The 19,947-nt window shown below is 51.6% G+C and overlaps 7 protein-coding genes across 7 annotated transcripts; 4 read left to right on the top strand and 3 right to left on the bottom strand.

Annotated features, from left to right (window-relative positions):
• Positions 1-208: 208 nt before the first annotated feature.
• PODANS_1_12300 (uncharacterized protein) lies at positions 209-2,921 on the bottom strand (the record flags this gene model as incomplete). Its single annotated transcript, XM_001908864.1, has 2 exons — positions 209-2,649; positions 2,723-2,921. The coding sequence occupies 2 exons, from the start codon at positions 2,919-2,921 to the stop codon at positions 209-211; spliced, it is 2,640 nt and encodes an 879-aa protein (XP_001908899.1).
• A 1,926-nt stretch (positions 2,922-4,847) lies between these two features.
• On the top strand, positions 4,848-5,924 carry PODANS_1_12290 (uncharacterized protein; the record flags this gene model as incomplete). The annotated part of the gene is made up of 1 exon (XM_001908863.1): positions 4,848-5,924. The coding sequence occupies one exon, from the start codon at positions 4,848-4,850 to the stop codon at positions 5,922-5,924; it is 1,077 nt and encodes a 358-aa protein (XP_001908898.1).
• A 199-nt stretch (positions 5,925-6,123) lies between these two features.
• PODANS_1_12280 (uncharacterized protein) lies at positions 6,124-7,086 on the bottom strand (the record flags this gene model as incomplete). The annotated part of the gene is made up of 1 exon (XM_001908862.1): positions 6,124-7,086. A coding segment is annotated over one exon (963 nt), but the record flags the coding sequence as incomplete, so codon positions are not given.
• A 660-nt stretch (positions 7,087-7,746) lies between these two features.
• PODANS_1_12270 (uncharacterized protein) lies at positions 7,747-9,373 on the top strand (the record flags this gene model as incomplete). Its single annotated transcript, XM_001908861.1, has 3 exons — positions 7,747-8,071; positions 8,137-8,238; positions 8,304-9,373. 3 exons carry the CDS (start codon positions 7,747-7,749, stop codon positions 9,371-9,373), a joined length of 1,497 nt encoding a protein of 498 aa, XP_001908896.1.
• A 5,560-nt stretch (positions 9,374-14,933) lies between these two features.
• PODANS_1_12260 (uncharacterized protein) lies at positions 14,934-16,767 on the top strand (the record flags this gene model as incomplete). The annotated part of the gene is made up of 2 exons (XM_001908860.1): positions 14,934-15,631; positions 15,687-16,767. The coding sequence occupies 2 exons, from the start codon at positions 14,934-14,936 to the stop codon at positions 16,765-16,767; spliced, it is 1,779 nt and encodes a 592-aa protein (XP_001908895.1).
• Positions 16,768-18,177: 1,410 nt separating this feature from the next.
• PODANS_1_12250 (uncharacterized protein) lies at positions 18,178-19,109 on the top strand (the record flags this gene model as incomplete). Its single annotated transcript, XM_001908859.1, has 2 exons — positions 18,178-18,315; positions 18,381-19,109. 2 exons carry the CDS (start codon positions 18,178-18,180, stop codon positions 19,107-19,109), a joined length of 867 nt encoding a protein of 288 aa, XP_001908894.1.
• A 219-nt stretch (positions 19,110-19,328) lies between these two features.
• Positions 19,329-19,946, bottom strand: PODANS_1_12240 (uncharacterized protein; the record flags this gene model as incomplete). Its single annotated transcript, XM_001908858.1, has 1 exon — positions 19,329-19,946. A coding segment is annotated over one exon (618 nt), but the record flags the coding sequence as incomplete, so codon positions are not given.
• Between the last annotated feature and the right edge of the window lies 1 nt (position 19,947).

Below are 19,947 nucleotides of genomic sequence, written 5' to 3'. Positions count from 1 at the left end.
AGTAGCCGGCAGAAATGTTTGTTTCCTCTTACTGGTATCATTGCGCCTATGAGACTTTGAATCACTACCACCAACTCTTTTTAAGCCGTCTGTGTATAAGCAACACTCTGGAAAGAAACAACACGCCACCTCAACTCCTCCTTCCAAAGCTTCCAACTGCTTTATGTACCTCCCTCCTTTCTTCAACCCCCATACATTACTACCATCCTCACAACCCAGCCAACACACTCTGCACCCCCGCACTCCCTGCATCCTCCCTCTTCAGCACAAACTGCTTAAAATCCGCTTTATTCAACCTCTTACCCACCGCAGCCGTCGTCGCAATCCCAGCATTCCCCCCTCCAACCAACCCCCCAAACCCACCACCCATCCTCCCATCCGCCGGCCCGCTCGCTAAATTCCTCGACCTCTCCTTCAACGCCTCAGGCTGGATAATGAACAAGTACCCAACCTCCGTCAGCACTTCCACAATCTGCTCCACCTCCCTCGTCAAAGGCCACTCCCTCAACGTGCTGACATACTTTGCAATATCCTTCGTCACCATCAACCCCCCCGTAGCATTAACCTGGAATTTCTTAAAGTGCTCAAACAGCAACCGGTGAACCGCCAGCGCGAGCTCAGAGCAAAACATCTCCAGATTATGCCCATCCACCGCCTGACGGGCGAGCACGGCCACTTTTTGGGAGAGAAAGCTACAAATCAACTGGCAGGGCACGGTCTGGAGTGTATCCACCAGTCCCTCCAAATCATCGTCCTTGGGCTTAAAGTCCAACTTCTTTTGCTGTGAGAGGAGTTTGGGTACATAATTCAAAACAACGTCCATTGTCGACTTCATTACCGCGTTTGTCTTCCGCTCCGTGGCCTCAATGGCGAGTTTGGTCTGCGCTTCCATGCTGCGGCGGATGGTGGTGTTCGACTCCGCCAGGCGGATCAGAACCGTGGTGATGAATCTGGACATGAGGTTCGTGATGGTTACTGCCGGGCGAATATTAGGGAGGTAGGACAGGTCTGGTTCTGTCTTGGTGTTTTCTTGCGAGGTGGCTAGGTCGAGAGCCGCGTCGAGGGCGGTTTCGACGTACACTTGGCCCATGCTCGTCAGGAGCAGGTTGAGCAAGATGTTGACATCCTTGGGAGTCTCGCTTGAGGATCCCATCTCGAGGGTGCGACGGACGGATTCGGCCAGCCAGCCAATCATGCGCTTGGCGTAGGCTACGCTGAGGACACCGTCTTGTTCCGAGACTTCAATGTCGTTCTTGTTGCTGCTGTCATCCCGAATGCCAGCCACACGAAGCATGGTTCGCTTTTGAGTAGGTGTAAGGTCGGAGGACTCCAGACGCTCCATGTATGCGTCTTTGGCCGAGGATATTAGTTGGGTGCCCTGCTGGGCAAGAGATGCCATGAACCCGGTTGGCGCCTTCTTCCTTCGGGAGTGATACAGCGTAAACTTGAAAAGCAGAGAGTTGTACATTTCTTCCAGACTCTTCTTCTCGCGGTCGATGTAACCGTTGCCAACCAAGTACGGGATAAACAGCTCCTCCAGCTGCTGGTCTAGTGTTTGTGCTATTTGAGCAGAACATGGTTCCGGGTGTTCAGTAAGGCCGTGTGTTTTGAGATCCTCCACAAGTGCCCCGATATAAGCTCGTGATGAGTGCAAGCACCTCAGGAAGGCCAGCGCAGAGATGGTAGTTGCCTTATCCAGAACCATCTCGAGTCGTTGTTGGATAGACTGTTGGAAAACGCGCTGGATGAACTTGATAAGAACCGTTTCGTAGTACGGGAAAGCCCGTTTGATGATGAAGGACTCCTCCTGCATTACAATCTTCACTTCGTCGATGAGAGACTGCAGACTTGGCTCAACACCGGGCGGTTCTGAATCAGGATCAGCCAACTGATCCCACGTATCACCGTCAGCAGTGACCTCGTCTGTAATGAGCTGATCCCGGTCGATAAAGAACTGGTGTTGGTTGACAAAGGCGGCAATAACGCTGGCACCGCCGTTGAAATCCAGAAGAACCTTTGCGCACTCCATCATGTCGTCAAAGTTTTGGCGTCGGTAGCTGTTGTTGAACTGCTTCAGGAGATCCTGCTCCAAAAGCTCCGAGAACTTCTCCAGCGCTTCTCTCGTATTATGCCTTCGGTTAGTCCCAGTAACCCCATTAGTAACACCGTTTCCTCGGAACCCATTCGTCTGCTGACCCCATGACGCCGGATCCAAACGCTGACTGATGCGCATCAGTTGTCGCGCAATAACAGCACATCGAATCTTGTTCTCGGCACCTCCCTGGCGTTGTATCTCTTCCAATGAAGTCACCTGCCCCGTTTCCGAGACTTCTGTCCAGCATTGTATCAAAAAGTTGGCGTCCTGCGCTTTCCTTCTCTTTCTGTCCAACTCCTCAAGCTTCTCGCCAATCTGTACAGCGATATTACCGCCCCCATCATTACCACCGCCACGTATGCTTCCGTTCGAACTTGCGTTGTTGTTTAGGGTCAGGTCCAGGGCCTCAAACTGGGACATGGACTGATCAAGCTTTCGACCGAGTGTCTCGAGCGTCTGGTCATGTTGTATCTCGGCGCGGCGGACCTGTGATAGTAATTCTGATTCCTTCTCCTGTAGCTCTTCTCCCAATGCACCCAGCTGTGATAAAGCGTCTATCAAGTGAGAGATATATCAGCATATGTTGTTAGAAAATACGCATAGGAAGATGCTGCGTGAGCTTCTCACTTTCGAATGTCCGGATTAGTGGCTTCGGGTCGAAGGCCTGGTTCGCCGGGCCTGAGCGGCGGCTTGCTGGAACGGCAGTCTCGGCGAGAGAGTCGACAAAGTCCCTGACGATAAAGTCCTTGTTGGAGAAGTCCTCGAGGGTGAAGCTGGGCCCTGTCGGGAACAGCGAGCGCGAGGCACTGGACCCGCCGCGTTCCATAGCGGCAGCGGCGATTGTCACCTCTTCAAGGCCCGACAGGGAGAGCGCATGGAGTGTCTAGTACAGGCCGGGGGAGGGCTGGTGTGATGGCCCCCGGATTTGTCGTCGTCGTCGTGAGTTGGTTGTACGTTGGATATAGCTGTCACCTCGGTGTAAGGTAGGGACTTGGGGAATGCGCTTGTGGTTCAATGGATAGTCAATGGTCTTCAGGTTAGGTGGTGCCGCCGCGGGGAGCTTCCGCCAAGGGTCCCGTTACAGCAGTACATATTCCCTGTAGGCTGGCTGAGGTGGTGCTGGGTAGGTAGGTGTGGCCCGTGCATGGCCCAGTGGGCTGCCCTGTGGTGGGCTCACTCAGGGCCCAATCGGCTCGCGGCACCGATTTTTCAGTTCTATCAGATCAGGTCAAATTCGTAGCTTTTTTAATAGCTTTAACTTACAGTATTAGCATTATATCTTTATTATACCTTAGAAATTAACTATATATATTTTAAATATCTAACTTATCATATAAACTATAGTTTTAAACTAACTACTATATTATGAATATTAATAAAGTATTTTAAAGTATCTTGAAATCTAGTAATACTAATTAAATTATAAATTTATAAAATAATTGAAAATATAAAAAATCTAAATTCAATGCTTAACAATATTAAAGTAAATAATTTTAATAGCAATTTTAATTCTATTTTAATTTAAGAAATTTGATTAAGGTTAAAATTTTATATAAATAAAACATAAAAATTTAGAAAAATAAATTTCGAATATAATTAAATCTAATATATAAGTCTATTTCAGATTTTAAATACTAGTTGATTTAGTAATATTTTTACTTTAATATTTAAGGTTATTATAGGTAATTAAATAAATTTAATATTATAGTATATTATTTTTTAATAAAAATATATGTGACGAACCCCTGTACAGAACCTCTGAAAGGGATACGGGTTGAAGGTAACTTCTGACAATTGGTTCGGTGCAGCTAAACAGTGCACAACAAGATGTCTCAATGTAAACACAAGATACCGTGAATACAATTGTGAATTGCATACTGCGGAACTGTCTATCTACACCAGCCAGTTCCTCCATATATATAGACCTGTTTATCACCATTATTACCAGTGATAATGTCGATTATCACTCGTCGTTCACCGAAGGCTGGTGATAATCGTGATTATCACCCTTGGCGCTAGTGATAATCTGACTTCCCCACTTTTCCGTTCCTAGTAGTTGGACGGGTCGCGCTCCGCGCTCCCCACTTATGTCAGGTCCGTGACAGTATAATATTAATAGTAAAAGCTTTTAATATTACTTTATTTTACTATGAAAAAGACTAATTAAGATTTAATTTTTTAAAAATAGCATTTTTTTAATATAAAAGAGATACCAAGCTCTTACGTATAGGCTAGAGTATTAGATTCCTAACGGAAAAACAGGTGCGGAATTGCAAGCCAATCACACCCACAGCTGCAAAAGCTCCTAGAAAAAAAAACGTCAGCCACATTCCGTCATGCCCTGGACCCAGATGCTTGGCCTCGGATGTCACTGGCAGACCGCGACGAAGTTACGTGGCTGACCGAGACTCACCTCACTCGATTCGCCGTATCAGCAGGAGCAGCAGGTATTCCCACCCGGAGCAAGGGTGGTGTGTGCCGGGAAGCTGCAATGGAGTCCAACTTTTCCAAGGGAGACGCCAGACTGGGCGAGGTATGCAACCCCCTTTTCTTCCTGTTTCTTACCACATCGAAGCCGAACATTCCGTCTAGGCAACATTGTTTCTTGGAAGTTGTAGTCTTGGAGATTAGTCTATAATCCTTGCGTCTAACCCAACTCTGCTGGATCATAAAGGAGCCACGCTTACGGACACCACCACAAAACCAAACCCCAGCCGACCTCTCCGGCATCGACGATAAGCTGCTATACGCCATGCCCTTCAGCGCCAAAGACCTGCAACGGTATCGTAAGGATGAGAAGTTCAGTCACAGGCTTCTGACGCCCGAGGAGAAGGTCAACCTTCTCAAGGTACGCGCCCCAAACCAAAAGCATGTGATCCGACCAACGCTGACGTTAAGCATCAAACAGCCATACCTCCCCTCACCCCCACCACCACTCGATCGCACCCGAAGAGCCTCCCTTTCCCAAGTCTCACGAGAAGAACGAAAAGGCAAGCTGGGTCTGCGCCGTTTCCTCCGCCGCCACTTCCACATCTTCATCTACGCCCTCATCCACCTCTACTTCTCCATCTACATCCGCCTCCGCCAGGCTTACCATGCCATTGGCAACCGCTTCTACACCGTCTATCACCACCACCACCACTCCCCCGAGTTAATACAGCGTGATATCAAAGACCTCAGTCGCCTTCCCAAACACCTCAGCGTCATCCTGACCCTCGAGGATCAAGGGCGCAGCGGAGCCGGCCTCGAAAAGCTCGTCAACGAAGCAGCCGACATTGCCGCCTGGTGCGCTAGCGCGGGCATCACTCAGCTCTCCATCTACGAGAAAACTGGCATCCTCAAAGGTTACGTCAAGGAAACCCACCAGACCATCTCCCAGCGTCTCCAAACCTACTTCGGCCCCTCCTTCCCCTCCGTCTCGCTCGGTGCCCCTCACATCCCGCCAGTCCAATCCGGTCTCCTGTCCCTCAGCAACAGCCCCAACAATGAGAACCGCAAGAACATTAATATTCTTCTCATCTCTGCCGAAGATGGCAGAGACTCCATTGTTGACCTGACCAAGACCCTTGCCGAGATGTCCCAGCGTAAAAAGCTCCAGCCTGCCGACATCACCACCGAGCTCGTAGACGCCGAGCTGAGCGAGAGTGTCATGGAGGAGCCTGACCTGCTTGTGTTGTTCAGTCCCTTTGTTGAGCTTGCCGGTTACCCACCGTGGCAGATTCGGTTGACGGAGATTTTCCATGTGCCGGATAACCAAGGGGTGGGGTACCAGGTTTTCTATCGGGCGTTGTGCAAGTTTGCCAAGGCGCAGATGAGAATGGGGAGGTAGGGCGGATATGGCTCTTCCTTTCTTCTTTCTGTCTGGGTTTTGATATAGAGGACAGGGTCATACGAGGACGATATTGGGCGACAGGGCGGCGGTTTTCTCTTGTTTTGTTTCTTTTTTCATTGTTTCTGTCTCGTCATTTTCATTCTGCCAGCGAAGAGCATGTTAGATACCGTGAATAGACTTTTGGGAAAATTCAAAATCAGTCGGCTTTTTCTGGCTCATCCTTCTCTGGTTTGGGATGTGTGATCGGTTTACGTTCCAGGCTGGCTTTGGGGGCTGGCTTCCACTCCTTCATTTCCCTGGCTGTGTCATCCCATCTAAAAACGGGACCCTTGCCGACATTGTAGTTATAGTAATTATCAGTCCCTCCTTTCACCATGGCTCTCCGAAAGGTGATGTTGATCCTTCCATCACCATACTGGCTGCTTTTGCCAGCTCTTTTCGGGATGGAGTGCAGCCAGTTAGCTTGGGTTTTGCCCTTCATGAGAATCATGTCGCCGCTCGCGAGGAGTAACTTGAGCTGCTTGAATACTGTTGTTTGGCCATCTGGGGGTGGTGGGACAGGTTTATGTTTCATGAGAAAATCCCTTGCTGCTCCTAGGCTGAAGGAGGCGATAGCTGGTTCTCGACCGAGAAACCGCTCGTCATCGCTGTGGAAGGATATGCTGTCTGATCCTGTGGCATAGTAGTTCACCAGGCAAAAGTTGAACTTGCAGTTGGTGGCCGCTTCGGTTGATTTGCGGAGAGCGTCGAGACATTGTGGTATTGGACGGGGCGAGTACCGTGGGTAGGCTTCACCTATGTTGATTCGGGTGTGGGTTCTGGCGTCGAGGATGATGCTGGGGTTGTCGTCGTCAAAGAGGGAGGTGTGGTCGAGTCCGAAGACGGTGGTGTACCTGGGGGTGCGGATTTGAGTCTCAACACCGAATCGTTTGATGGAGTACTCTACTCTGTAGAAGGGGAGTTCAGAGCGGAGGAAGCGGAAAAGGTCTTTGGCGAGGTAGGAGGGGATGAATGGCTCAAAGTAGATGAGGTCTAGCTCTGGTTGGTCGTTTACGGGCCTTCCTGGTCTGGCTGGAAGGGAGGTGAGCTCTTTAGTGATGGACTTCGAGAGGTCCCTGATAGGAAAGGGGTATGTGTTGTGTGAGGAGTAAGTGGGTGTCTATCTCAATGTTAGTCCGGAGTGTCGCATCACTGAAAGAAAGCCGACCTCACCTCATCTTCGTCAGCAATCGTTGCGATTCGCTGTTTCTTTGGATCCGGAGTGAAGAATGAGTGAATGGTCCTTTTCTGTGCCATATTGTTAAAGGAGGAAGTCGGGATATCTTTCCGACAGTTTCCCCAGGTTTTCAGCCTGAAAAGTGCTCTTATTTCAACGACTTTACCGAACGACCATGTCAGCGGCTTCCAGAGAGGAAGCAGCGGCATGTGACTTCGGAGGGTTTCCGTCCCAAATCGCGATACGAATGGCGTTCTATTTTAGCAGACGGGATGAACTTGTTCAGCATCTCCAGGCAGAAAAAGCAAACGCGCACTAAAAAGGCCCGAACTGTCGCGTCCGTTCTTTAAGAGGCTGAAGTGACATCACCAGCAGGCAAGGCTGAAGGTCTCAATTACAGTGGCGCGATATGTCTCATATGATTGGTTATTTGGAAAAATGCTGTGGACCCCCTCAAAATTTCACCCCGCCGAGTCACTCAGCCTTGTGCCCAAGATCTTTGCTCACATGAAGGAGGCACCGTTCGCTCACTCAACTTTTGGAAGGTAAATTGAGGCTCCGTTTCTTCTTCTCATTACAATTGCTTGCTAACTTTGTGAGAGAATGGAAGCCCAAAGCGGAACCACACCAAGCGTTCACGCTGTGAAAGGACAACAAGAAAACGTGGAGATGAGTTTTCTTCGTCCACCCGTTGTTCGTTTAGGCGCCGGTGCAGCGCTGAACCGCGCCTTGTTCACCAAGAGGGTGGACTTGGCTGCCGCCGCCATACAAAGCCCCAAGGTCATTGCGCATTACAGGAAGGCCCTTCAAACAAGCCAGGAGATGCTCAAGGTCGACAGGATATCTCCCATTGTGTCTCACCCAGATAAAGAGCTCGGTGCGCAAGGTCGCAAATGTATCTTACTCAACCCAAGTGTGAAGGCTGAAGGTAAATAGTGTCAAAATCAATACTGTTTTAAGGGTACATATGCTAACCACTGCTCGCCATTTCAGAACCGACGACATGGGGTCCTGTTATTCAAGAAGGAATTCAGAAAGAGGAGTTGACAGTCATTCCTTATGAGCTCACACTCGAGTATGACTACTGGACCGCACGTAAGAGACACATGATACTGTATACATTGTTAGAATGGCAATCTCACACATCTGCATCAAACTAGGCGACACCATGGAGTCGGTCCTCCCCCCTGAACTTCATGATGAGATTCCATCCGGTTTCAACGTAGCAGGCCACGTTGCTCACCTGAACCTCCGAGATAGCTACCTTCCCTACAAAAAGGTAGTAGCAGAAATAATCCTTGACAAGAACCCCAGCATCAAGACTGTCATCAACAAAGTCGACAACGTCGGAGCCGAGTCCGAGTTCCGCACCTTCCAGTACGAAGTTTTGGCTGGCGAAGATGACCTCAACGTCTCCTGCACTGAAAACAACTGCAGTTTCAACTTCGACTATTCCAAGGTGTACTGGAACAGCAAGCTCGAGTACGAACACACCCGCATCATCAGCTTCTTCAAGCCAGGAGAGGTAGTATGCGACGTGATGGCAGGCATCGGCCCCTTTGCCCTCCCAGCCGGCAAAAAACGTGTGTTTGTCTGGGCCAACGACAAGAACCCCGAAAGTTACAAGTGTCTCAAGGCCAACATCCAGAAGAACAAGGTCCAGGATTTTGTTCGTCCCTTCTGCGAGGATGGCCTCGGCTTCATCCGTCAAGCGACGGATGAAGTTCTAGCGGCATCCCTCAAGGGTGAAAAGGTCGTCATCACAAAACCTGGACCGAGATCAAAGTCCAAGAAGACGGATAAGCCCACCACGCCCGGTTTTGTACCGGAGCCGCTAAAGCCCTTAATCACAGAAACATATCCTCTCCCTCCCACCATCTCGCACTTCGTCATGAACCTGCCAGCCTCGGCAATCGAGTTTGTCGGCTCGTTCAAGGGAATCTATCAATTGCAAGAAAACCTCTTCGCACCCACCACGAAGACTCTTCTGCCTCTTGTTCACGTCCACTGCTTCGCGCTCAAGGCCGACGACGAGAGACCGTTGATTGATATCTGCGAAAGGCTTACCAAGTATCTTGGTTTCCCCATGAAGCCGGGTAACATTGACTACAATCTCAATGGGGAAGGCGAGGTTGCTGTTCACAATGTGAGAGACGTTGCGCCGGCCAAGAGCATGTACTGCGCTACATTCCGTCTTCCGGCTGCCGTTGCTTTTGCGGCGAGGGACTAGGTTGGCTGTTCATGACTATGATGGGTTCATTTGGGCATTGGCAACATAGGAGGGAAGCATGGTGTTCAGGGGCACATAGGGCGGGCTGCAGGGGAAAAGTCTACAACTAAGATTTCGGCTACTTTCACATCATGCTCATGTTCATCTGGCATCATGATACCGTCCAGGCCAGGGCTCGAATAGGTGATCATGATATCAAACCGAATAATCGCGACATTTACGTCCTCATTACCATCAGTGGCATCCCCAAACTCGCGAATTGACAGGGTGAGATCAAACCAAAGGATATGCATCTCACAACAACAACCAATTTATCAACACCTCCCTCAAAAAAACAACCCCCACACCCCCAGTGTATCCCCATCCCATCTCTCTTTGCCCGGCAGGCAAAGATCACATCACACACCCTACCACACACACAAACCACCCCGGCTGCACGGGAGGCCCACCCGATGTAACTCACACCATACAACGCACATATAACAGCTCACATCAACCAAACCTCTGGACAAAGTTCCCACCGGGAAATCTTCTCTCATTGTGTGTGTTTTTCTTGTAAGTGACGGCACACCATGAATGACATCGGATCAAGACCCCAACTCTTGCTTAAACGAAAGTGGGGAGGGGGCTGCCAAAATCCCAGGGGTGAGGTGGTGGCAGCACATCGTCCGATCCGTCCTCCCATCCCATTGTGTGTGTGTTGTTACCTATGTCAAAGTTTCGTCGGATGAGGGCACACACACACACACACACACACACACACACACACACCGACACACCTGCACACCAGGGATGTTACAGACCGACTGTACTGCTACGCTACGCAATCCATCCCTCTCCCGCATGTTGGAACTTCTAAAGCTACGACCTACCTCGCCCAAGCCCCTCGGTGAGCAAAAGCTTCAAAGTTGGGTGGTGGTGACACGAAACAGCTCTCCCATGAGCTCTCAAGAGGAGGGGTTAGTTACTCTTCCCGTCCCCATCCTCCATCCCCCCCACGTTAAACCGGCAGTTAAAACATTTCGGTCCGAAGAGACGTGGCTGTCGACTCGGTCAAGAACTCCCCCCGCAGCATATCTCTTTGTTTAGAGGAGGTTTATGGAATTCTAGATTCTTATGGCGTGTGTGTGTTTAAATCACCCCAATTGGTCCCCCCTCATGGAAAAAAAAGATGACATAACCTGGTCGGGAGATGACCAAGTCACCAAGAATGCCAACACCCCTCCCTACCTCCCTCCCCAATTCCCAGTTGCATCTTCCTCAACCACATCCGGTTCCGGGCCATTCTAGTCGTAAAAAGGTTAAGAGAATTTCCCAATTCCTTGTTCACCGGTCTCTGGTGTCGTTGTTGTTCGTCTTATCAACGAGCTTCCCGAAGGGCGGGGGCGGGGAGATAAGCAAGCTGTCATAGCTACACTGCCATGCCCTGTTCTTGCAGCTGCAACAACGGTGTGAAAGATGCGAGAGAAGGGGAGCAAAGAACTGGGACACGACAGGAAACGCCACCGATTTAACCGGTCGTACTGTATAGTGCGAACTAGGTATGTATGTAGCGTGGGATACCCGGATTTCTTCTAGATATGCAGCTCGTCACGAGAGGGAAGGTGAGATGGAGAGATAGGGATAGACGGGTTTAAAGATATCGTGGGATGCGGAAGTCAATGGTTACTCTCGGTCGTCTGGGTTGAAGGCTACTTACTGAATGGGGAAGCATAAACTTAACTCATGATCAGTTCCTGGGTGGAATGTAAAGAGGTCAAAGGAAAATGCTTGTTGATTAAACATCCACTTACACACGACGTCTGCTTGACCCGCTTCCAACGTGCAATGCCGAGATATCCTTCAAAAGGTCTAGAACTGTGTATTCAACCGTGTATTCAGCGAGCAATTGCCATTCCATAGCACCTCATGCCGACCTGCAAAGCAAGAACCCCCGGGAATGGCCCGGTACTCCCCGCCAGAAGCCCCGGACATATCTCCGGATACGCCTCAGCCCGCCATGTAAGGAAATTGTCGGCGGCATGCTTGGCAAGATGCGAGATAGCAACGAGACAGCTTCCGATGTGGACTGCCAAGCCCGGATCGTGAAGATAGTTGCAGCGTCGGCAGCCAACAATAGCTGTCGACGGCAGGCCGCAGGTGACATTGCTGCTGGAGCTCTCGAGAGCGCGCCGGGAAGATGGTTCCGGATCGGTGGGTTGTTGTGTCCAATGGCCACATGAACGTTGCCAGATGATAGGACTCTATTGGAGGGCATCAGCAGCCAATCTGGGACTATGCATGCAGACTTGAATTGAGTTTGCAAGTTGATGTTTGTTGAAACTACCATAACGGTGACGGATAAATCTAAGAATATCTTGAGGCGACCGTTGAGGACCACGAGAATAAGGTACTTGTCTGGGTCCCGTTTCTTCAGTCAAAGTTAAAAACACTCGTATCTGCCAAACCATCCGGAGAGTTCATGTCCAAAGTCCCTGCATTGCTGCTATCTTGCATCTCAAGAACTCCTGCAGCTTGGACGAAGCGTGATGATGTAGGAATAACTGAAACCTGTTCGTACTTCTCCACCCGTTCCGGCTTTCCCCTAGGGCGGGATTTGCTGTCGACGCTTTGAAGAACCTGACGCGGCTGCTGGTCCTTGTTTGGATTGGAGTGAAGAGCCTTTTTTTTTTTTTTTTTTTTTTTTTTGACAGGGACAGACTAGTGTTGCAGAAATATGTGCGGTAATGTCCGCTGGTGAGATGGGCTATTTCTGAAGAGATCTCCGATGTAGAGCAGAAACAGGTTGAAACAATACCACGGTGTGATGGTTGATACCAAAGCCACTCGACTTTGGGCCTTTCATCAAACGTTCCAACTTCTGATCCCGGGAATGGACACTTCCACGCATTGACAGTCTGTGCCAGAAATTGTGCACCGGTTTGAATGGATGAGGCCGTCGCACTCGCCTCGGCTTGACTGATGAGGTCCCACTTTCCAGCACCGCCGAGCTAGCCAGCCTGCTGAGCGTCTGGAAGCTTGAGGTCGAAACAATGGAAGCAGAGCCAAGTCCCACCCCATGCATTGGAAAGCTCTCTCCTCACTCGGGGTGGCTTTGACGCTGTTTGCAGAAACGCGGGAGAAGCCGGAGGAGCCGCTGAATCGAGGATGTTCCGGAACAGAGGAGCATAGCGAGCCAGTTGCCGATCCGAACTGCCCTTTTTGTTGATCGATGAAGATGAATTCGCCTCGCCGACAAATAAAGGGCGCTGCCACGGGGTAACTCTCGAAGATCGAAGGCTCCGGCCGGCCTTGTCAGTGGAGAGCAGAAGAACGCCCAGAGACGACCCCGCGTGAGAGGCGAAGGCTGCGGTGGAGCACAGGACTTGGAAGACACGAAGACAAGATGGCGTCTTGTTCAGCATGTTCAGCACCAGACTTTTTGGGAATGATAACGCAATGGGACAGCCCCGAGTGGGGAGGGATTCTGACAGCATCAGAGTGTTCTGGACTGCTGGTGCTGGTGAAAGCAACCGGTGCACGGGACGCCGAGTTGTAGCGCAAAGGTACCTCTCGCGGGGCCGCCTGCAGGAGAGGGACCTGAATCAGACTTTCCGGTCGATCCATGGGCCACTCTCTCCATTTCCCCGTGTTTAACTCAGCCTGGCGAGCCTGGGAGTGTCCACTGTCCACAGCCAGTCAGCACAGGGCACAGGGCAACCAATGTCTGTAAAAGGTAGATCATGGATCAGTGGAAAGGAAGAGACGGGAGTCGCAGAGTCTCGAGATTATACTTGCTGAGTTGCCGGAGGACCCGGTGCTATTCAAACCGACTGTTCGGCTGCCTTTTGAACCATCCTGCCCTTCGAGTGCCATTGCCAATTCAAAAGACTGAACGGCTTGACTAACAGGAACCGTCACCGACCAAGGAGAGGCGCCGGACGAGGTCACAAGCGCAACCCTGGTCGCCCATTCCAGCCCAGCGATTCGTCTGCCCCCCGTCTGCCCGCCTCGCCCGCGTCCGTCCTTCCTCCCACGCCCACCCTTGGTTTGGTTCCCTGGTGACCTGCAGCGCCTGCACTGTGCAGTCAAGTCAATGCCCACCGGGCACCCCCCCCCCAGACCGCCTCCAGTTGTCCAGCTCCAAATTCTCGGCGGGCATCGTCGCACAGAACCCCAACTTGCATTTTTACCACCTTGTTTTTTCCCCATCCCGTCCACCGGCCCCTGGACGTCTGCAGAGAAAATCCATTGTCTTGTCCCCCTCGACAACAGACAGACTCGAGACCTCTTCGACGGCAATGACCACCATGGCCCTCCGACTTTGACAATCGCCACTCTTCTCCCCCTTACGACGGCATCGATTGTTGCGACGAACGCCTCTCCATCCCTTGCTTCACCTCCTAGACTCCAAACCCAACAACGAACCGCCCTACGCAATTCCCCAGGAACGAGGGGCGCGGGGGGTCAACCACGAAACAAAATAAAATTCATCACATCCCCAGCCAACTACCGGTAGTCCATAAAACTAGAAAGGGTACGTGACCAGTTTTTCATTTCAGTGTTTCCAATTGCCATTCCACGGCCTGTTTGCCTCTCTTACTCCAAGGTAACATACCTTACCTACCGCTTTCGTCCCCTCCACTCCCCTGGGCTGGGCAAAAAAAGCTGGGACGAATGAAGAAGGCATTCGATGGTTGCTGGTTTGCTGGCTGCCTGTGCGCCTGCACATCCCATTGAACAAAAACGGGTGGGGGGGCACATGACGATGGGGTACACGAGTGCATCGCCGAATTCCAATCCCTCACCTCACCTGCTCACGCTCTCTCAAGCTCACGCTCACCTTTTTTTGGCTTGATAATGGGGAGAGCGAGGGCAAAAGCCTTGTGGAACCCCCATGATTGCCAAACCGAACCCCCAATCCCCACACCCCCGTTTGAGCATCAAATCCACCCCTCTTCGGGTCACGCATCCCACGTTTTGACGGCACACCGGCAGGGGGGTCAGGGTAGGAGCTGGCTGGTCGATATTGCAAAACCCACTTCCGCTCAGTCTGCACAAGGTGCCCAGACCTCGAAGAGCCGGTGACTTATCTGTACACCTTCTCGCTCCTCCAGACCTCCAGGCCCATTTTCTCTCTTCACCTCGGGTACAGCATACGAAGTGATTTCAAAATTCCGCTTTCGCTCAAGCCACACCTCACACCACGATCTTCAAGCAAAATTTCCGTTGTTGGGACCCGTCTAATCGTGATTTTTGCAGCTTACCGAGAAAAGCGCCGTCTCGTTTCGCCGAACACGACCTGTCCCGACGTCAAGGAACCGCGCAGCCCTTCAACCCGGCCGCCGTCTTTGTTCTCGGAAGCCCTATCAGCCACCGGGACGCTTTCCCGCTCACACCATAGCAGAAAGAAGTCGAGGGCATTGTCTCTCGCTCTTCCTCACATCGCGTCATCTTCCGCCGCGGCCCAGACGGTTTCGACGTTTAATTGCTCCATGAGAGGACCTCTGGGTTGCTTGTTGAAGGATAGAAGGTGACTTTGGACGGCGCTCCATTGATCATCAGGGTTCAGGCTTTCAACATGGCCGTGGTTATTTCATCCGAAGAGAATAACTATTTCTCTGCTTCAACGTTGCGCCGCTCTCACTCGCAACCAAAATTCGTCACAAAAAACTCGGGATTCCATACCTCATCCTCCACTTCACGGCTAGCAGATCTTTACCCAGAGTCAACAAGAAGCTATTCAAGCTCGAGCGTGTCTTCCACGCCATCCTCGCCGCGCATTATTCGCATTGACTCATCAGACCAGCTGCGGTCAACAAAGTCTGGGACAAAATTCTCCCTGGTGTCAGGTTGTGAGGAAGTCAGGAACGCCGAGTCGGTAACCTCGGAGGACGACATCATTTTCCCGCAGTACGAGGAGAGGGGTGGCTACTTCGGCCGCATTGAGGTGTCTGAGCCTGCACCAAGTCCTCAGGCGGGTTACTCATACACTTCGTCACCAAACGACGATGAGAACTCGGCAGCCACCTCACGGCCGGGGACACCCGACATATCAGAGAGAGCCGAGGATGACATCTCACTAAAGGTCCGGCCTTCTCGACATGTGGACTACCTCTCGCATAACTGGCGTGAGGAGGATATCTGGTCGTCGTGGAAGCTGATCGTCTCAAGAAGAGGCGATTACAGCGACTCTGCGCGGTTAGAAAATGCTTCCTGGCGAACATGGATGAAGGCGAAAAACAAGCTGAGCACAGTCTCGCCTGAGACGCTTAACTGGTGCGTACAATTGACATGGGGGTGTTTTTGCTACTGAATCCCTAACACACAACAGGCTCAAAGACTGCGATGTAACGTGGCTTTATGGCCCATTACAGTCTGGTGCATCCATGTCAAACCCGAGATTGAAAAACTCGAGCTCGCGGTTATCAAAATCGACCCCTCAAGAGAAGAAGAAGACCATTTTGAAGAAGAGGACCATGTCAGAAATCATGCTTCAGAGGTCCCTGTCAACGTCATCGCTGGTTAAGCAAGCAGCGGCGGCAGTGCAGGCGCAGCAGAAGGGTGGGCTGAAGCGAGGTGGTCAACGACCAGGACTCGAGCGTGCCACCACTGACTTTGTCGGCTTCCCATTCTCTTCGCGAGGCGTCAGCCATGACGGTACCAGCCTGTTCCCTTCCACAAGATCATCCGGCATCACATCTCCATTCAACGAGAAGAAGCACATCCATTTCAACGAGCAAGTGGAGCAGTGCATTGCGGTTGAGATCAAGGGTGACGACGACGAGGACGACGAGCCTGTCCGCTATGACAGTGACTCGGATGACGGTGCCATCATGATGAAGCGATCAGCCATCAAAAAGAGAAGACCAACCATGAGGAGGGCCGCGAGCCATGCTGGCAACATGGAAAGCAAAACAATCGCCATGCTGCCGTCGACCACGTTGAAATACCGGGACGACACGCCGGAGCCGACGGAGACGGCCATGAAGCACAGCACGGGAATTTACAAGAACTCGCCGGTATCCCCATCTTCCTCTCAGGAGACATTGCGGCCATCCAAGAAGTCCGGCAAGCTCTTTTTTGCGAGCGACGACGACGACGACGACGTCAGTGACGATGACGATGACGAGCCCGTCCGGTTTAGCAGCAAGAGCACCAGCGCCAGCACCAGCTCTAGTCTCGGGGCCAGCTTTGGTGAAGGCGGCTCTGGATTGCGTCGGTCAACCTCGACATCCAGTCTTTCGGCAGAACCAGTGGGGATGCGACGAACATCGTCGGGGATGTTCATGCCTTACGAAGAAGGAGATTCGGAATCATCGAGCGGAACCGGCCTCATCGGCCGGGTTATTGATACGGTAAATACGGCCCGGGACATTGTCCACGTCATCTGGAATGTTGGGTGGAGGAAATAATACTCTTTTTGTGGCGAGACCTTTCTTATTAACCAATCCTGTGTTTTCCAGAAGGAGGTTGCGCTTAATACCCATCGATTTCGCCCCAGTCCGAAAAAGTTTTGAAGATGTACGATAAAGACATACTTTGCGGTGCGTTGGGCCATTTTGCCCTGTTTTTGGTTTTCGGATGACGATTCACAAAATGGGCACGCTGCGACACACGCACACACAAACGGACCACTACCCCTCATTATCTTTTTCATCATCGTCATCCAATATCCCGCAAAAAAAACGGCAAAGCCATTTTGTATTCGCATGGGGGAAGGGTTATTAAAATTTTTGGCTTCAAGGGGTTAATCACGACAACGAAATATGCATTGGCTGGGGTGTTTCGAGATCATTTTGTTTTTTTTTTGTTTTTTTTTATCAGGGAGGCAATCAGACCTCACTGATGCCGGTTGCTCAATCTGGCTGGGCAAACTGGAATAGGGAGAAAAAAAAGGCTTGTGCTAGACGACCTACTCAGCAATGGGCTCGTGATATGTGCATTTGGGTTGGTTGGTGTGTGAGGTGCGGACACTGGGCCACCGACTGGTGGGAGTTTGGGAAGCCTCGCACCCTCCAATAAGGCACTATATATCTAATTTGGGCGGTCTTGGGAGTTGGGTCATCCGCCATCGCGGGAGTATAGGGAAGACAAAAGGAACATGGGTGACCACAAAATATTTTCGAGGCACCTAATCGAGTCTCCTGATTTTTATGATGTTATGGTTGCTCCAGCGTGGGGTGTTTGTGTTTTGTGCGCTTTTCCGACTGCGTCCAATGTGTCTTTTTGTGCCTTGATAACTGTGTGCTTCGTTGCTGTCTTTGCGATATCGGGTTTTGGTGTTGATAGCGTGCTGAGCGAGTCTGAGTTGACGTTGTGTATAGTTCTACCAGGTATCATGAATGGTCTGTTAGGGTTGGGGTTGAGCGTGCAAAAAGGAGCGTTGGTTGGCTGAGCACGAGTCTACTTAATAGACTATCCTAATGGTAATAATAATAATCAAGACAATTAAACTTGTAGTATCGCCAGAATCAAATGAGGTGCTCTCTCTCTACCTGCGACATGGCATGTGCCAAAGTCCAACCAGCATAAGGACTTCTCGAAAACCTGGGGAAGGCGTGGAATCCATTTGCCAAGCGAGTGGGTGGTGGTGGGGGGTGTTCAACTGCGGAGGGGGAGCTCAGACCTCCAAGGCTGTGTGGTGTGGGCTGAACGCGTTGCACCGGGAGCTGCCTTGAGCTCCGACCTGAACAACCAAGCCAGCCAACTTCCAGTACCCTTGAACAGTTCCCTCAACTCCAAAACCAACCCCACCTTCATCGACGACAACAAATCAACAGAATTTACGGCTTCGATCGACACAGAAAACACAGAACGCAAAGATGGACACCCTCGTTGCGCGGTACAGCCGCCCGACCTACACCCAGAATGAGCTGTTCACAGAGCAGGAGCAGGAGGAGTTCGCCGCCGGGTCTATTCCCAACCTTTCGCTGAAGTTTGCCATGCCGCCCGTAGCTCAGGTATGTCTTTATTCTCTCTCTGTACCAAACCCAAACATCACACTAATCACCCATCGTTATTCCAGCCCTCGGCCTGGCTCCGCGCAGCAACCGACGACCGCTCCAACCCCCACTGCCCCATCAAGATCGCCCACGGCACCACCACGCTCGCCTTCCGCTTCCAGGGCGGCATCATCGTCGCGACCGACTCCCGCGCCACGGCCGGCAACTGGATCGCCTCCCAGACGGTCAAAAAGGTCATCGAGATCAATTCCGACCTCCTCGGCACCATGGCCGGCGGCGCCGCCGACTGCCAGTACTGGCTCGCCTGGCTCGGCATGCAGTGCCGCCTCCACGAGCTCCGCCACAAGAGGAGAATCTCTGTCGCGGCCGCGAGCAAGATCCTCGCCAACCTGGTGTACCAGTACAAGGGCAAGGGCCTGTCGATGGGCACCATGTGCGCCGGCGTCACCAAGGAGGAAGGGCCGGCGCTGTACTATATTGACAGCGACGGCACGAGGCTGGCGGGGAACCTGTTTTGCGTCGGGTCCGGCCAGACGTTTGCGTATGGCGTGCTGGATGCCGAGTACAGGTACGACTTGACGGTGGAGGAGGCGCTGGAGCTGGGGAGCAGGAGTATCTTGGCTGCCACGCACAGGGATGCGTACTCGGGTGGGTTTATCAACTTGTATCATGTCAAGGAGAGCGGGTGGGAGAAGCACGGGTTTACGGACACGAACCCGGTGTTTTGGAAGACGAAGCTGGAGAAGGGCGAGTTTAGCAATGTTACGAGTGATTTTTCGGAGGAGGTTTAGAGGGTAGGGAGGAGCGTTCTGGTTTTTACTTGCACAAGAAATGGGGTAAATTAGGGGCGTTGGTAATGCATGAAACGATGAATTAAAGCAGCAATCAAGACGTTAAATAAAGAGGATGCGTGTGTATGATAACCACGGCACTCTTTACCACCACCCTGATTGCTTTTTAGCTCCTCAAGCTTATATCTCATAGATTTGGAACGCTAATGTACACCTATCTTACATCTTCTGCCTCTTGAGCCACCCGTCAACCCCCATCACCCCCCTCGTCCCCTCCTCTCCAAGACTCCCATCCAACGACCAGCGTTGAATCGACCTCACTCCCAAATCAGTCTCCACCCCCTCCGTCTCGAACATCTCCATCCCCGCCCACGCAATCATGGCCGCGTTGTCGGTACAAAGACTCACAGGCGGAGCAGCCAGCTTTATATCAGGCCACCCCCTCTGATCGAGGACACTCCTCAGGACGTGTCTCAGGAATTTATTCGACGCCACACCCCCCGACAGCACCAACGTCTCGATCTTTTGTCCTCCCCTCAACAGCCCCTTCAATCTTTTCAGATCATTCCTCCCGGTACCATGCCTCTTGTCAGCCTCGCTCACAGGCTGGAGTTCCCTCAGCGCAAAAACGACCCTTGAAGCGAGGTGCTCGAATGCCAGCCTCATTGTTTCTCTTGCTAAAATCCGGCGCTGTTCGGTTGTGAGGGATGGGGGGGAGAGTATTTGGTTGGATTCCTCGGCTCTGACGCGGTCGAGTTTGGTGTGGGGGTAGAACTGGGCTAATTTCCTGGAATTTGGCCCGCCCAAACCGGAAAAATTAAAGGTCATTTTTTTTTGC

This window comes from Podospora anserina, chromosome 1 (assembly GCF_000226545.1).
Source record: "Podospora anserina S mat+ genomic DNA chromosome 1, supercontig 2".
NCBI classification, from domain to species: domain Eukaryota; kingdom Fungi; phylum Ascomycota; class Sordariomycetes; order Sordariales; family Podosporaceae; genus Podospora; species Podospora anserina.
Note: the sequence above shows the minus strand (reverse complement) of the source record. Positions and strands in the feature narration are given on the sequence as shown.